Source organism: Sebastes fasciatus, chromosome 1 (genome assembly GCF_043250625.1).
Source record: "Sebastes fasciatus isolate fSebFas1 chromosome 1, fSebFas1.pri, whole genome shotgun sequence".
Lineage (NCBI taxonomy): Eukaryota > Metazoa > Chordata > Actinopteri > Perciformes > Sebastidae > Sebastes > Sebastes fasciatus.
This window is the reverse complement of record NC_133795.1, coordinates 5,533,968-5,552,866: the sequence shown is the minus strand read 5'-3', so window position 1 is coordinate 5,552,866 and position 18,899 is coordinate 5,533,968. Positions and strand designations below refer to the sequence as shown.

General features: G+C 42.1%; 1 protein-coding gene across 17 annotated transcripts in view; it reads right to left on the bottom strand.

Annotated features, from left to right (window-relative positions):
• foxp1b (forkhead box P1b) overlaps positions 1-18,899 on the bottom strand; it is a 197,482-nt gene that overhangs the window by 12,239 nt on the left and 166,344 nt on the right. For all 17 annotated transcript variants that reach the window (XM_074648161.1, XM_074648331.1, XM_074648844.1 and 14 more), the window contains 4 exons: positions 12,815-12,922; positions 7,613-7,700; positions 6,315-6,398; positions 679-883 (listed from right to left, as the gene is read on the bottom strand). In XM_074648161.1, coding sequence (XP_074504262.1) covers positions 679-883; positions 6,315-6,398; positions 7,613-7,700; positions 12,815-12,922 — 485 coding nt within the window. The remainder of the gene's footprint in view (positions 1-678; positions 884-6,314; positions 6,399-7,612; positions 7,701-12,814; positions 12,923-18,899) is intronic.

Here is an 18,899-nt window from a genome sequence, read left to right as displayed (position 1 = left end):
TTTGAGGTTGTAGAGAGCTCAGTTTTAAAGTTAGAGTGAAGGTACTGTTATCATATGAAACTAAAAAAACAAAGGAATTCATTGTGTCATACTAGCTTGTTGCAAAGGAGGATAAATAACACTCCAAGCTTACAAATTTTGGCGAGGAAAAACTGACATTGCCATTTTCAAAGGGGTCCCTTGACCTTTGACCTCAAGATATGAGGTCAGAGGTCTTTTATATTTACAGACATGCCCACTTTATGATAATCATATGCAGTTTGGGGCAAGTCATAGTCAAGTCAGCACACTGACACACTGACAGCTGTTGTTGTCTGTTGGGCTGCAGTTTGCCATGTTATGATTTGAGCATATTTGTTATGCTAAATTCAGTACCTGTGAGGGTTTCTGGACAATATTTGTCATTGTTTTGTGTTGTTAATTGATTTCTAATAATAAATATATACATACATTTGCATAAAGCAGCATATTTGCCACTCCCATGTTGATAAGAGTATTAAATACTTGCCAAATCTCCCTTTAAGATACATTTTGAACAAATAAAAAGATGTGTGATTAATTTGCGATTAATCACGATTGGCTATGGACAATCATGATTAATCGTGATTAAATATTTGAATTGATTGACAGCCCCAGTATACAGTATTTATTAGTACATGCGTGTTCATCCTGCAGTACCTGGAGAGATGGGCATGTTGTATTTTTCCGAGTAGCGCCGTCGCATGGGGCCCACGCTGTGGAGGCTGTTGGCTGTGATGACGGAGTGGGTATGGGGCAGCGGTGTGAGGGGTGCCGTGGGCGTGGTGGGGGTCTGGGGCAGGCTCAGAGGAGGAGAGGCCTCGGGGGCCGATTTGGACAATGTGACGTTGGACACCAAGTTGAGCTGGAAGAGCAAACAAACACAGACAGACAGACAGGAGCACAGTTAGTCACTCTAATTACCCCAGATGCCTCATTGACTATGCATATCTCCTCTCTAATTGCAGGCGGGCCCTGAGATGATCCATGAACGTTCACTAAATGTTTGGAAAACAACCCCCGGAGCCCCGCTCCTCCACTCCCCCCCCCACCTCCTCTATTCTTCACGCTCTGCTCTCTCCTCCCTCTCTCTCTCTCTCTCTCTCTCTCTCTCTGGTCGCCGTGTCGGGCCTGTCCCCGGCTTTCTGTTTCACCGCCTTTGTTTAATCTTTTGTCCCTCTTGTCCTGTTTGGACAACACCCCCCTACACACACACACACACACACACACACACACACACACACACACACACACACACACACACACACACACACACACACACACACACACACACACACACACACACACACACACACACTCACGCACACCCCTCATAGTAACCAGCGAGGGTTGAGCAGAGAAGGGAAGATGGGCTGCTCTGAAAAATGACAGTGTGATTCTCACCTACCGCTGAGCCGCCCCGCTAATAAGGCAGCCAGAGGAAGAAGCCAATCTGGGCTAATTACAAGCTGAAATTGTATTGTGAGGACTCTAATTAGGAGCTGCTTATGGAGGTGATCTGATGATTAACTACTGTATCTGACTGACCTCCATCATCAGGGCCACGATGGCCGCGGTAAAGACGGCTACGGACAGAGAATATTTGCTTTTTACCACTGACGCCTGTGAGTGTGGATGAGCTGGGCGGGCCGAGGAAGAAGGAGGGATTTAAGTAATAATGGCTACAAGGTAAACTAATTACGGCCAATACTCCAAAGGTACAGCATGGCTTCCAGCAGCTGTGGCGGCTCCGAGCCAACCGCCGAGCCTCCGCACTGGAGCAGCAGTCAAGTGGAAAATTCTAGCCTGACCCCCTGCTCCCTGCTATTAATTGGCAGGAAAACTAATGACACATATACATATTCCCACAAAATTGTTCTAATTGCTAATTTGCCGAAGGAGGCCAGCATCCAAATTAAACATGACTTCAGACTGTGGGAAAAAAAGAAAGTGGAGAGAGAGAGAGAGAGAGAGAGAGAGAAATGGAGAGCTGGAGAAAGGACGACAGTCTCATCTCTGACATCATTTGTTGAATGCGACGGATCACAAGTGTGATGATGTCATGGAGGTGATGGAGGGTTTGACGACAGACAGGTGAAAGTGAGCATCTGACGGTGCACAGCAACACGGATCATACAAGAGCTGCAATGATTAGTCGATTAAGATGTCAACTATTAAATTAATCGCCAGCTATACTACTTGATAATCGATTAATCGATTGGAGTAATTTTCTAAGCAAAACAAAGGTACAAATTCTGATTCTAGCTTCTTAAATGTGATTATTTTGATGGTTTCTTTACTCCTCTATGACAGTAAACTGAACATCTTTGAGTTGTGGACAAAACAAGACAACATTTTTCATCATTTTCTGCAATTTTTTAGACCAAACAACTAATCAATTAATTGGGAAAATAATCAACAGATTAATCGACAATTAAAAATAATCGTTAGTTTCAGCCCTAGATCCTACATTCAATCAACACTCATTACCAACAGGTATAATAAATATATCTGTAATCCAAGATTGCCATCAGTTGATCTCAGTGTTGACACTGTCATAACAATATTTTTTGCTTTGTTTAATTTATTATAAATTTACTAGTGCTCTCCTGAGTACCATTTTTTGGGCTTCGAAGCTTCGGTGAGAAATATTCAAAGGTATTCGAAGCTTGGTGACAGCTCTGCTTGCGCACTACTGTACACACACGCACCTTTACAAGTAACAAACAGCAATAACCGTCTGAGAATAACTAATAATAATTAATGTAATGTAATTATTCATTATTTCATGGGCTATTTAGGGATTTAAGCATTATTACAAAATACTTTTATAAAAAAACGAAGCATTCCAATACTGATTTGGAGGTTGATTACCATGGCAACGGTCGAAGCTTCGAAGCATTCGGGTCAGCCCTAACATTGACATTATTTTTTTTTATTTTACAAAAGTATTTATTGTGTTTTCTCCCACGCTCAACAGACACGTGTCCGACTCCTCACAATGTCTATTTATGTTTTGCAGGCTGAACTGTGGCTTCTTGGCAGAGTCTGCCCAAATAATTTGGATTACCGCTGGGATGCACAAAAAAACGTGCCGCAGACGACATCCTCGCCGACAGTAGCAGCAGACGTGTTATTCTAAATCACGGACTAAATAAATCACACTTGGGTTCGCGTGGTTCTGACACAATGCTATCAATAGAAACGGGGCTGCGGTGTTGACTTCTCTTCCTGTGGATTAGCGGGCTTTGTTTCATGTTTCATCCATATTCCCCGGCCATAAACACAGAGAGGCTTCAACAATAGGCCAGACAGGCTGGTAATAGCCTTGCCTTTGTTTGCCTCACCATTTGGGCTCACTCCAGTGCCTAGACAAAATGAGACTTCAGACTGAAATTAATTAAATGGTAATTGGTGATCTAATTATACTGGCTTTGACTCGGCAAGCTGCTAAAGAAAATAAACAAAAAGTCCCTCCTTAATTATGTATGGCGTAAAAGGTCAGATTTCTGACAAGAATGCTTAGTGACACCGAGTGCAGAGCAGACACCCCCCATATACACACATACACACACACGGAGGCAAATACAAACACACAGAAACACGCATTGCTAATGTGGCACATTTTGTTTTGATCTTCCCCCCGCTCCCATCCACCTCAGAGGGCTCAAATGAATCCTTTTCATTTGACGTTGTGCATGCACAGTATCACTTTGTTTGTCTTTAATTATAACTAAATGTAAACCAGCTGCTTTGCTATGACAGTTGGCCACTTATACGCGCCTTTATTAAACGCAACAGCACAGAACGGCAGAAACTAGCAATTACTGGGAGAACACGATTGTTTCTTCAGAGCGGCTGAGAATACTTTCATTCTGCTTTTTTTTTTTTTTTTTTTCGGTGGCCACCTCTGACGCTGCAATCTCACTAAAACCTCAGCGGGGCCATGAAGCCCTGACCTGTGTAAGTCCACCACTCACCCAGCCGAAGCCAGAAGTATTTATCATAGCGGCTCGCAGCGGGGGAAAGTGGCGCTGGAAGAATGGGAGTCTATTTATTTGAATAAAAATCCCAGCTTGCCCCCTCGAGAGCGTTAACGCTGAGCTCTGACACAGCCATTCTCGCAGGCCCCCGGAGGAGAGAGGAGAGGTAGTGAACTCAAGATGCTATCTGCCGCTCCTACCACTTTTCATATACAAATGTCCCCGTGTCAGAGCCCTCGCTCTGCGCTCTAATCTACACCATCAGTGTGTGTGACACACGCAGCTTTAAACAGGCAGCCTTTTGTCGTCCCGACGTCTCCAGGCGGGTTTATGTTGGTGTGTCAATAGCCACCTCTCCGACTGTAAATAAATGATCCGAGCTGCACAGTGTGCTGACAGACTCCTGCGTGTATATTGTGCATGATTTCAGATTCACGCCCTGCAGTAAAACTCATCTCTGTATGAACTGTCATACAGGCTGAAATATGGTGGTGCTGAGGCCCCTTCTCTTCTTAAACATGACAAAACAGCGCAGACACTTAAATGCCATATGTTAAGCCCTCGCCCCTATAGGATAGGGATTAAGAAGCAGGCTTTATGGCATGGCATATATTAAGAGTGATAAGCACGATGTCTGGAATGTGTCAAGAAGATAATAAATTGATCTGCTTGTACATTTTTTTCAAAATTCCAGTTGTTCACCTCCAGGAAACATTTTTGTTTCTTTTCTCAACCTGAAAGATTTGAATTTTTACACTTTGCTCACTCTTCATTCTGCTGTTTACTTTGATACCAAACATTTAAGTTAAAACTTCATCTAATGTGAAAAAAGGCTTTTGAGATGTTTATGCATAAAAACACATGAAGTCTAAATGTTATTTTACTGATTACTTTTAAAGGGTAATTCCTCTAACCAAAATGAAGATTCAAATAGGGCTGCAACTAACGATTATTTTCATTAATCTGCCGATAATTTTCTAGATTAATCGATTAGTCGTTTGGTCTATAAAATGTCAGAAAATAGTGAAAAATGTCCATTCCAGTTTCTCTGAGTGCAAAGTGATGTCTTTACATGTCTTATTTTATCTAAAACCCACAAATATTCAATTAAATATGATTTAAAAAAACAGATAAAAGTAGGAAATCTCCATATTTGAGAGGTTGAAAACAAAATTGTTTTTGCCATTTTTGCATGAAAAAATTACTTAATTATCAAAATAGTTGCTGATTATTTTCACTAACTAATCGTGACTGACTTATCGTTGCAGTTCTCCATTAAAATGTCCTCAGGGAAGCATCTGTTATCATAGAAAATCAATATTAAAATTAGGGCTGCAACTATTATTATTTTCATTGTTTGATTATTTACTCGATTAATTGGTCTATAAAATGTCAGTTTCCCAAAGCCCAAGATGACGTCCTCAAATGTCTTGTTTTGTCCACAACTCAAAGATATTCAGTTTACTCTCATAGAGGAGTAAAGAAACCAGAAACAATTCACATTTAAGAAGCTGGAATCAGAGAATTATAACTTTTTTTCCCTTAAAAAAAATACTAAAAATCAATTAATTGATTATTAAAGTAGTTGGCGATTAATTTAATAGTTGACGACTAATCGATTAATCGTTGCAGCTCTAATTAATATCATGATCAGCAGGTGCTACTACCACCTATATTTTGGAATAACATGCCATGAACTCAGTAACATCAGTAAGCCATATCTTATATCTACATATCAATCACTAATATCTCATTTTCAGCCCCAACTTGAAATATTACATTTTAATATATTACTTCAGTTGTTTCATCAAGTATTGTTTCATTTTAACTATTGTTTTTTTCCATTTTTCTACATGCATTAGCATGCATTTTTTGTTGATATTTTAATAAATGTTTCTTATATTTTCTTGTTACTTTGCTTTTAATACCACTAAAAATAAATCTTATATTTGATCTATTAATGAAATATAGTGTCTGTTGTTATTACTGTATATCTGTGCTTTCTCATCTCTCCTGTCTGCCAAAACAGGCGTTTGCTGGATCTCTGAAGCTGTTACAGTGTCTGCATCCAGTTCATCACAGGCACCAAATTGAATCTCAGATGTCAGCAGATGTGGTCCAAACAATATTTACTGCCTCCCTCAAGAGAACAGCTGTTTTTATTTAGCAGATAAATAAGAAGATGGAGGAAGGGATTAATGAATACACGTGTGCCAATTAAGACAAACAAAAGGATGGGGGAGGGACGACAGAGAGACAGAGAGACACACACACAGAGAGAGAGAGAGACGTATGACAGGCGTTGCTGCTCACCGGCTGTGGCGTGGCTTTGGGCTCCGTGGACTTGACATGAAGGTGCGTCATCATAGCTTGCAGACGCTCTTTGTCTTTCGCTAGCTGTAATGAGGATAGAAAACACATATAAAAAATCTTTATTCCATATTTCCCTGTGCAGTGAATCTTTTACAATGAGTGTGTTTGAACAAATCGATCTTTTTCTCCTCTTGGGAGCGTCTAATTATTATTTTGGAGGCTGTCAACACTTCAGACAATCCAACTACCATCTCCAATTCAAGGTTAAAATATACTCCGTCTCATTGGCAATAACAGGCCCGGGCCCTTTTCTACCTGTCTGAAACTCAGCGCTGTCTTAGCTGCCAGCTTAAATTATGGTGATAGGCTGCATGCAGAGGAAATCTGTGTCTGATAAAGCTCCGCTGCCATCCCTCTGGATAAAACACCAGCAGAGCGGAAATAACAGGACGTTGGTGTGGTGTAATGTTTGAGCAACTCAACTCACATTGTTTAAGGTTAACATCCAGAAAACCACAACTGCTTTATACTCATTATCAGTCATTTTTTTTGGGGGGGGGGATGGCTAAGATGTGAACCACAAGCATAAAATCTGGAATACATTAAATTTGATCCTTGCCTTATTTGCTTTGCAACTGCAGCGGCAGCTAATTAATAAAAACACACTTTAATGGGACGGTTGGTTTTATTTTTCCCTGTAAATCTAATAAATAAGCACATTATCACAGTGTGCAGCATTCGTCACACATATGACACACATAAGACCCCTCCTAATGGAATGACAGGGCTTTTTTCCATAAGTGCAGATTTTTTCTTTCTCGCAGAAAAATACTACGGAAGATGACACATATTAAAAACCACTGATTATCAGACTACAGTACAATAACCTTTTCTGCTCCTATCCACACTGCGCTGCCCAGTCATTTTCACCAAGTGTTTTATTGTTGGTGCCAAACAGTTAAAAGTCATAAATAACTTTAAAACCCAGTAAAATTCAAAATGTAATTATCTTCTCTACTTAGCCCCGGGCCCTTCATATATCTTTTTTCTTTTTTTTCCCTGGCTGTCATGCATACATAACACAATTTTAATGACTTGGTTACTTGCAAATGTACAAAATTATTTCACTCTGCTGCCCCTTCCTCGTCCACGAGTGACCCTCCCACCCTCCCCCCGTCCGTGGCTGATATCAGACGGACGTGGAAAGAAGAAGGTTTCGGGCCAGACGCGACTGGAAGGAAGTGTCAGGAGAAGATGACACATAAATATTTGGGCCAAAACAAACTGAGAGACAATACCTGCAGCTCCAGCTGTTGTACGACCTGCATTTGCACCCGACACTGGGCCGTGCTCCTGTCATCCAGGGCGTGCTCATTGTTAAGATGCCTGGAAAAGAAAACAACAGAGAACACACATAAAAAAAAAATGTCAGTTTGACTTCTGCAAAAATTATTAGATGTAAGAAACAAAAGAAGTCTGGAAGCAAAATGCATAGAGAACATTTAGGTAAATATTACGCTTCAACGTAGAATATCTGCAGCACCAGAAGAAGTACTTCTTAACGTACAAGAATGACACTTAATATTTCATGACAGTCCTGTCTGCTCTAACTACAGCTCGCAGATAAGAGGAATGATTGAAGAATTTCAGGTTGGACTCCTCCTGTTACATTATGCACCAGTGCACTGATGCCACCTCTTCTCATTCCAGCGTCCCTTTGCCTTTTCCCCCACTCTTTTTACGTGTGTTTTCTGTTAATTGTGTAATTAAGAGAATTCAAACACGGCCGGGCCGAATGCAGAGGACAACAGGACGAGGAGATGGGATCTGTCACAAACTTGAATTATGGATATAATTATGCATGATTATTTCGTACAGGGGGAAGATGTTCTCTTTTCCTGCACGTTTATAACTAATCTAAATAAGTAGCTCGCTGGGTAGCAGACAGGGTTTTTTTTTTTTTCGTTTTTTTCCTGTGATTTATATAAAATGGTGGAGATAAGGTTCACGAGTGAAGGAAATATGATTGGAGGAATTTTATCAGCCGCCGCATGAATTACTGTTTGAAAATGCTTATGCAGGGGCATTTCATTAATCATTTAATCATAATCCGAGCAGGATGTTTGAACTGATTTCACAAATACCCTTTCATTTCACTACTTCATTATGCTCGCTAATGGATCCAATATATTATATATATCATAAATTATATCACATCTTCGGTGACCATGTAGGTCACTGTCACCAGGCATGTCTGTGTGTGCACACGGTGGCGCCGGCAGACGGGAGAGAGAGAGAGAGATGTGTGTGTGTGTGTGTCGCGCTCTCGCCTTTTCAAATGCACTTTTTCTCGTCATTTACCGCAAATCAAAAATAGCCAGAGAGTCAACCTGCGAATGCTCGGTGGCAGCGCTTGGCGTTACATGTATGATGGCCCAATAAATTTGATGCCATCGCTTTATGTACAGACAACACATTTGTGCATTAAACAGCACGCAGACACTCAGAAAACAGACACATTGCGAAAAGGGAAGGGGGAAAATTGATAGTGCTCCGCTCGAAATGTGAAGGTTTCTGTTCGGCTGCGGTATTTTCAACCTTGAGGTGAATGATTTAAATCTTTATGGGAAATGTGGCCCCCCTTTCAGCTCCTCCTATTGTGTTCTGATTTTTTTTCTTTTTCCAAACGATATACATTCAGCACTTGAAGTTAATTATTGTGGCGAAAAAGAGAAATTAAAAAGGCATATTTAAAGAAAGCGTGGGTAATAACCCCGTTCTGTTCAAATCAATTCACACTCCTTCCGAGCTCTTCCATTTGTTTGAGTCAAACAAATGGCCATTTAATTAAGTGGGTCGGAAAATGAAACCGGTAAACATTTCAGGACATCTTGCTAAATTTCAAAGAAGGAAAAATAATAGGTAAAGACGTTTCAACTTCAATTTAACTGGCACAGACTGAATTTTCAATGAAGGGTGGCCTACGTGAGCAGCTTTGGAATTTCCCTGCTCATAGGAGACATGTGCCCCGCTTCTTTTCATCCTTTGTTACATTCCACTTTATTTCTTCTAATGACATGGAGAGTCACAGTGCATAATTAATAGGAAATGAAATATTCAAATGGCCCTAATGCAGCCTTGAGAGGAGCGTCTGGACACGGGAGCAGGGGATACGGGGGGGAATTGACATCGAGGGAGGCTATGAGCGTTGGCATGTGTCACTTTCTGGACTTCAAATGAAGCCACTTTTAAAAGCTCTCTGGCAGGATGACAGTCTCTAATGTAAATTGCCACAATAAAACAAGTTAAATAGAGCTTCCTGTAACAGTCGGCTTTTTACATAGGAGATTTCTTTTTCTTTTTTTTTTTTACAATTTCTAATTATATAGACTGGACCCAGAGCTTAAGGCTGTCTCTGAGGACGGTTTATCTTCTTCACTGTTGGGTGGGATTTTAGATTAAATGCACAAATCTTTACAGTACCCTGCATTAAAACATATTTCTAATTATTTCTAGTATTAGAATCATTAATTGTAAGTTTACACTTTTCTTACAGGATGAATTCAGTTCTTTCTAAAGAGGTTTATTGGCATTGGAAATATAGGTTTACATCACCAAAGCAACTGAGACCTAAAAACAAAAATCTTGTCCTCTCTCTAGGTTACATGGTGGGGATGCACCGATACCAGATCGGATATCGGGCCGATACTGACTCAAATAGTTGGATCAGATATCAGTGACAATGGGGCCGATCTATTAAATTCAATTCTATGTTTATATATTATTATTTGTTGCTGCATTAAAACGGTATAATACCTGTGATTCCAGTTAATTTTGAAGATTTCGATTTAATATTTTAATAATAAATAAAAATTCACTAAATGTATGTTATTTTATCTATATATTTATTTGTTACATTTTGTGTTACAAAGTTAGGAAAGCGATGTTTAAGTCAGGCTTGATGTTGCATTACACATAACAGAATGATCCCAGCCACTTCCACACAGTGAGGCATGCAGCTTATTAATCAAACACTGGTATCGGATTGGTAATCGGTATCGGCGGTTACCCATAGCCAAGGTATCGGTATTGGGACTGAAAAAGTCAGATCGGTGCATCACTATTACATGAGGGGTGAAGAGGAGGTTGTGTTGCTCAGGCTCTGTCTGTTTGGTGATGCCTGGAAGCTGCTTGACATCCTCCTGGATCCATCTCTTCATATATGTTCATGGATCATAATGGATTGTCTATGTTGTATTTTCTCCTACGTTGTTACTCTGTACACACAACATCTATTGCACGTCTGTCCGTCCGTCCTGGAAGAGGGATCCCTCCTCTGTTGCTCTTCCAGAGGTTTCTAACATTATGCTTTCCCTGCTTAAAGTTTTTTTTTTCGGGGGGAGTTTTTCCTTATCTGATGAGAGAGAAGACAGATTGTAAAGCCCCCTGAGGCAAATTTATGATTTGTGATATTGGGCTATACAAATACAATTGACTTGACTTCAGTTTATTATATTTTACATGATCTTATGTTTGGTTTATTTGTGTTTTTTCTCTGCATGGTTCACAGGCTGCATAACTCACAAAACAATTACTAAATTGTGTCGAGGTGTGAGAGATGAGATGAGTTTCTGTGGTTTCAGCAGACAGACAGACGGGACGGTGCAGCACTAGAGGGCACTGCAGTGTTTCCCTGGCTCTGACCTCTTGGCTGCTGGACACCGAAGAGAAAGGTCCTGACCCTCATAAAAACACCAGGCTCTGCTATGAACAAACCGACCCCGCCCTTCTGTGTGCTGAACCCGAAAACAGGAACAGGGATCTGGTGCTTTTGTATTTATCGAGATAGTGAGTGTAGGTATGTGATGTTTTCTTTAAAAGATAGAATAAATACACGCGTAGTTTAAAACAACATTTCAGTCCCGTGTTAGTTGTTGCTGTTGGCTTGCGGAGCTGAAATCTGGTTGACGTTAGAGTCCTCCTCACCTTTCTCTCTGGTACACAGTGTTCTGCTGACTGCACACACACACACACACCTATCTTCACTTAGACTTTCAAACAATTCTCCCAAGCTTTGAGGATGTTTTGTGAGAGCATTACAACGCCTGATGTCTTCTTTGTTTTTATTTGTGAGGCCTGCAGTATCAGTTGCTGGGTTTCATGTGGAAGTGCTTAAGGGTTTGAGAGTTAACACCTTGGTGAGCTGCTCGCTCTCTCGCCTGCTGTTAAACAAAGGCAGCTTTGTGGAGACTCTCCCCCAAATGTTTTCTTAACATGTTCCAAGCAGTTTGAGCAGGCAACTAAAGTAAACAAGATGTTGCCATGATAAAAACACTTGTAAAAACACAGCATAGTGCACTTAGAGACTTTTTAAGGCAGAGCCGCACCGGGCGCACTGAATCTAATTCCCCTCTCTTCTATAAACAAAAGGGCGAGGCAATGTCAGAATACAATAAATAATGATGGATTTAAGAGGGCACGCCCAAATGTGTGTAATACGTGGTTTAATAACTATGTGTCACAGGAGGATGTTTATCAAACATAAATAAAAATACATAACTGCCAGTTTTTTTTTCATCTAGCACAGAAACTGCAGAAACAGTCTGGCGCGATTTTTGAAAGCAAAAGTGGATTTAAGTCAAACATAAAGAGGATTCAAAAATGTTGACAAAGATGGTTAAAACTTTTGTTCGCTGAGTGCTTGTTTTAGGATAATGGAATTGTGTCATATCTTGTTTAAAGTGCGACTAATCCGGGGTGACAGTGAGCCATTGATCTGCTGCCACAATGCAGATGTTTTCATCCTCTCCGTAACCATGGCGCTGTTATGTGTTGGATTACCTAGAGCGCACTGCACACAGGGTTGATTAGTAAACCAGCGGTGTGATTCAGACGGGGATGGGGGGGAAACATGGTGCAAAACAAAAGGCCTGTGTCAGGCTGGACAGGGTCAAACACTTCTTAAAAGATGCTGCAAAGCAGGTGATGCTGACTAAAGCTGGAACTCTTTAAGTGTGTGGTATGGCTGAGGTGTGGGCCTTCAATAAAACAAACAAAACACAAGTCAAAGAAGTAAAGCATGAGGAAAAACAAATAAACCACTGAGAAAAAGATAGAAAGAGCTGAGTGAGGCAAAGACACACAATCCCCCTGTCCAGTGACAAGGGCAAACATGCAGAGCGCCCTAAGTGTGGGCTGCCACAGATAAACATCCTACCGTTGTTTGTTTGGGAAAAACGGCCCCCGTCACCATGGGAACTGCACTTATCACAGGAATTAGAGGCCCATGCGGTTCTCAGAAGGAGACCCCGCCACAGTACCCTTGTCAGAGAGAGGGAGAGGGCCAACCCCGGCTAGGCACCCGCCGCACTCAGGAATAACAACCGGCTGCACCTGTAGTGCCTCTGAGTCGCCGGGGGTCACAAGACGTGTAATCGAGCCGACGCGAGGACAAACAAACTGCCACGACAGAAGACGTTACCCTCCCGACTTTTACTTACTTGAGGAATGAATGGAAGTCGTCAAACACCGCCTCGCATCCAGGCCACTTGCAAACGCCGTGACCGTAGAGAGGGTGACTGTGGTGGGAATGATCTTCTAGCGAGGATCTGAAGGGAGAAATAAAGAAGACAGCTTTTAATAAAAACTGATTTGTAAAGTTTTCTCGAACACAGTTAAAGGTCACGAGGGGGTCACAGAGGATGGTTTCTGCTGTTAAGCTGATGCCTGGTTGGTGATGATACCTCCCTGTGTGTACTGTATGTACTTTCCACATGAGAACCTTGACTTGATCTGTGAGCCTCGGTCTGTGTGTAACCAGTGTGATCTCTGCTTGCTCTTCTCTTAAAAGAGGGGACTCACGTTGCGAAAGCCAAACCAAATCAATATGTAATTATTTAGTATCACTGAGCCATGTTGCAATTCACTTTGATCAAGACGGCTAGGGGGCTCCCTCAGCCGCTGCTTTTTCCTCGCGCCGCCTGCTGCATCATGTCCCAGAGCCCCCACCTGGAGGAGCGTGTACCACCACGTGAAACCCCCAAAAAGCATCTTTCACACTGTGCACAAACTGTAAACATCCACCGCCGCCTGGTATCAATTTATCTACTGACCAATCCATGTCACCGGGGGGCTGACAAGCACCGCATCGTATGGCTCCGGAAGTCTAAATAGCGAGAAACGTCCCCAGAAAAACAAACTTTACAACGTCTTCCATATGGCGAACCGCGATAGAAAGCGGCCCGTGTGGAGGCAGTGTCTGCTAAGAGAGCGAGACAGGCAGCCATATGGACACAGGCACTGTACAAGACACACAACTTTCAGCTACAAGAGCCTGGGGGACTGGCCTATATCGCTGCCACCTGTGCTTCTGGTGACTCGCGAGCATAACGCTGCTGCTGCTGCTGCTGCTGCTGCTGCTTCTCCTCCAGTCTGAGCTCTGCTCTCTCTGAGACAACGGGCCAGATAGGGAGATTCATTACACCACAAACGGTTGTGTTGCCATGTGGGAATAACTCCCAACCACTAAAATCTCATTCATATACATATATTCAAGAAGAAATAATGTCTAATACTTCAGGGGACGTCTTTAAGGATCGAAATGGGGGAAATAAATATCTTGCATTGCTCAGCCAATCATCCATCTGCTATGATTTAAAAAATGAATTAGTACAAAAAAAAGAAGTAATCTAAACCACGGTGTGCCAAGTTTGCAGGATTAAACAAGCTGATGTTCAGATTAAAATCTCATTTGTATCAATGTTAGCAAAGATGTACCTCAAGTAGGAAATTTTAAAGGCCGTCACAGGTTTCCTTGTGTTATAATTACTTGCTTAGGAGTTCACATTGTTCATAACATGTGATAATTGCATTGCAATTAGGAAGCAGTCAAGCATTCATGAATGTGGTTAGCAGCTTTTTTTTTTTTTTCCTCTCCCCTCTTTCAAAAAGTCAGATTTTTTATTCAATTATGAATTATGCATTCACATTAAGACCTCTGTTTTGATACAGCTAATAAATAGATGGCGGAAGACCTCTTATAATGAGCTTTTAACAAGGAAATGTGTGGACTGGTGAAGGTGACGCTGCTTTTTAATTTAAAGAGATCCTTTTTTTTTCTTTTTTTAATTCTTCGCGAGCAGGCTTGTTGGTTAATTCTGTATTAATAAGAAATTGAAATGTGGAGTGCGCTGGGAATCAGTGAGCACAAAGCGCTGTGAGGGGCTGGCGGCAGAAGAGCCCTTTTAAATGGTGGATGGCTAAACAGTAGTAAATGACAGAATTTACACCAAATGAGCTACATTAGTGTAATAGGAGACGAGTGTAGGATTCGTGGGGTTTTGAGAACATGTCGAAGGGAAGAAAAAAAAAAAGGAAACCGCTCTGCGTTAAATTTGACTCGCACCCACGACAGGTCTGTCAGGATGTTATTATTGTCAGGCAGCCCCTGGAGGGAAGAATAATGATCTTGTAACAGCGATGAGGGAAAAAACGTGCCATCAGCTTCCTTTAGATGAACATTAACGTGCCCATAGACCCGGACGGAAAGGTGTTTTCAACTGTGTTTATGTGTGGACAGACGCAGAGATGACTCCCGACAGCTGCTAGCCACTTGTTTTCTAGTTCACTTCTTTTGATGAGATGCTTTGGGCCATAAACAAGTCATGATCTATGGCGTCGTGTGCTGATGGACTCAATCTATCAGCAACAACAACACAAAAAGTCCCAAGATTGATGTCCACCATGCTAGGTCAGAGTCTGGCCACGATGTGTGTGAAGCCAGTCACAACACCGGTGGTACTAATGTTAGCCTATTCCCTGGCGTCCTCCCCCCCACCACCCTCCTTCCTCCCCCGTTTTTAACTCTCTAGGCCCCGTACTCCATCCTTTCCTTCCGTCTTCTCTGTGCCACTGCACGGTTTACCCTAAATGATTTAATTATCAGGGTTTTTTTTTTTCCTAGTGTAAGACAAATGAAAGGCAAGAGAGATGGGAGAGCTGTGCCAAATCTGATTATTTATCTCCTTAACAGATTGCTGCGTTACAGTCCCCGAGCTGTGGTTACTGATGGTTGTTGGGAAGTAAAGTGGGCCAAGCGCTTTGTGAGGATGCTCCCCCCGTTTACAAAGCTGATGCAGCACTGTATTGGGAATTTGTGTCAGATACAGATCAGCCACATTTCATTTAAATAAGCAAATCATTGAATAAAGATGACCTGGCTCACAGGGGTATATATCTCTCTATCTGTGCATCACAGATCTGTGTGGCTGGGAGACAACGCCGGGGCTGACAGATTGAGTGACTCAGGCCCTGGTCATATCGGGGATGTTGTTCAGACAAACACAAATTCCCCAGCCTGCTTCGCCAGAGTGTTTCTTTGAGACAAGTAGAAGCAGGAGGAGCACGTGGTGCCCCCCGTCTTCGGTGTGTCAAGCCCGGCAGTGATTGAATTTCTCCTCCTTCCTTAAGACGGAAGTGCAAAGCCGGTGAGTGATTCCTGTGGATGCACTTAAGGTTTTAGTTGCAGGCGTCGTTGTGCCTGGGCAGATTTTATATGACACATGAAACTAACTACATGGTACTTAGGGCCTGCTGTAAACCAATCTGAAGCCAGTCGGGAAAACAGGCCCATCAGCAGAGAGGCTTGTTTCTGTTGCATGACAAAAGGACTCGCCAAACCGCATCAATTAAAAGTTCATTAAGTTCAGCGCTGGGAGGATGAGGGGATGCTCTCTATTTACGCCGCGGCCGGCCCAGCCCATTATCTTCAACCTGATTATTCAAATCCCTGGATTATAACACAGACGTTTTCTCAGAGCCTTGCTTAGAATAACCATACTTAATAATGCTTCATTTTTCTTCTTCCCATGGAGTCTGATTAGAATTGAGTCGGCATCATCAAAAGGAGAGGAGAGGGAACAATGCTCTTGATAGTTGTGTGATTTTAAAGTGCTCCAAAATTAAGAAAGGATTACTGGAATCTAAATGAGCATCATTCAGCATTTAATAAGCAATGTTTTGTGCTCACTTTGAGTCTATTCTTAGTAAATTGGGAAGTCTGGGGAGGTAATCCACGACTTCCTCGAGCAGATGCGCTGGATGAGAATCACCTGCTCGGTTTTCTGACAGATCTAAGATACTGCGAGGAATATTCAGACTTGAGACTGCCTTCTTCACTTAAGCTCGTGTTAAACTGCTGTTGACATCTTCTTTAATCTCTGACAGTCAGCGTGAGGCAGAGGGGGCTGCCAGCTCTTGCGTTACGTCGTCTCCGATGTTTCATGGAGCCCTCAGCCGAGGCTGGTTCTTGCCTTTTCCTGCCACCGATGCTCACCTTGTTTGCTCGCTGGCGACAATGTGTGATGGAGTGAGCGAATCAATATCCTCCCCTGCGATTTGTCTTTGACTTCACACACAAAAAAGCAGACAGACTGGGGATGAAGGACTGGAAGCCTGTGGATACTGTCAACTATGGGAGCAACTAACGCCCATTTTTTATTTGATTTTTCACCAGTTGTCTGCGCTGGAAGATAACTTTGAAACACAGTAAAGAGGATAAGTCCGTACAGGTAACATGAATCTGTTTAAAACCGATACCGCAGCTTGAAAAGAAATAGCTGCTTTCAGTTTGTATCTCTCCATCGGTGAATCATAGCATTTCCTCTCCAACTCGTCACTCAGATCGTCTCTACAAGCCCCCCGTGACCCCCCCTGCCAGCAGCCCCTCTTCACCTCCAAAGGCCTGCTGGTTTACTGTGCTAAACATGTTTTCATCTGCGTTGCTTTCATAATGACGCGTAGGTTTTGATCACCGAAACACAAGTCAGATGTTGAGCAGTGAGCTCACGGTGCCTGGAGGCTCCTCGCTAGCAGTTCAAAGATCAGGCTTTGGTGCAAGAAAACAAGCAAACGTGTAAGATGCCAAATTAATTCCTTCCTTAAAGACGCAGACGCGCCGGCTCAGAGAGCAAACGCCTTTCACGGATGATTCATTTGAAAATATGATACACCCAGGGGTTGTTGTTTCTAGCATATAATAGCTTGTTGTCTGTGTGTGTACTCTTTTGTTATTCTTGACGTGACAGGTGATGAAGAGGTTGTTTCTACATGTCAACAAGTTCCCATGGAACCGGTTTTTCCTTTCTGAAAACACGCCGGTGCTCTAAATGTTTTCAAGGTAGTGCAGCTGTAAGTCACAGCTGCATTTCTCAATGTGCAACTGAAACAATAGCAGGAGGGGGGTCAAAACCCCCTGACCCTCCCACCCCCTCATTACCAGTCTGGTGATCCCAGTGCACATTTCTATAAATCCCTGCATTCCTTCCAGGTGTTCTTGTGAAATCCCCCAGCTGTATCCAGGCACATAAGAAAGTGACTGTGATGACCTTAATGAAAATAATACTTACACATTATAAATTAAGAGTAATCTCTATGCAAACCCTATGGGGACACGTCCATCAGCTGAAGCCCGGTGAGAGAGATTGCTATTTTAAATGGGAATATATGGCACACGGGTCTTCTGTTTGCTTTACACAAAGATGACAGTGAAGACTGTTTAATTACCAGTTGTAGGTTACAAATAAGGGATCTTTAACAGTGCTTTAAAGCTAGCGTTGGTAATCCTATTCATAAAACATTTTTGATATATTTGTTGACATTTTCTTTACATCCCGACAGCAATCAAAAAATCTAATACTCTCACAAAAACAAAGAAAAAAATCCGACATCTGTGGCTGTCGCAGGACTGTAATAAACTCGTCCAATCATTTCATACTGCTTACTCACCTGCTCGCACTCTGTCTTTCAGAGGTTGTAACGGGCTCAGTCTTAAAGCTACAGTGAAGATACTGGCGTCATATGAAACTAGAAAACCTAAGGAATCAATTGGTATAATCGCTAGGCGATTGGATTGGTATGTCATGTTGGCTTGTCGGGAAGAACGCTAAATAACGCTCCAAATTTACGCTAAATTTTGGCAGGGAAAAACTGGCATGACCATTCTTGATCTCTGACCTCGAGATATGTGAATGAAAACTCTGAGATGAACAGAGTGGAAACTGAATCTTATTAGATGAAGCAGATGTTGACAAACTGCATAATTTGCAATTTAAAATAAGCAATATATCGCAATATGTCTTATCGCAATACTCAGCTTATCACAAAATGTTTAAAAAACTCAATAAGATTGTTCGTGATAAGATCGTATCGCGGGGCTTCTAGTGATTCCCACCCCTAGTGAGTACTAACAATAGCTAGGTTTGTTGTTTACATTCATTATGAGAGGCCTGGAGGGACGGACTGTCAGTGTTGCAGACTTGGAGATTTTCTCGCTAGATTTAGCGACTTTTGGAGCTAGTGCTGCTAGCTACTTTTATTGGAAAAGAGTTGGCAACACTGGGCTGGGTTTTTCGGTTGGATAATTTTTTTAAATCTAGCGTACTCTTGCTAGTTTCTCAAGATTACCAACCCTAGCTTTAAAAGATTCTTGTTGTATAAAAGTGATCATTTGAAACTTGTGTGTCTTCACTGACCCGTGTTCTCATGGCGAGAGCATGCAAACGATGTCAGCGGGGGGAAAAAAAGAAA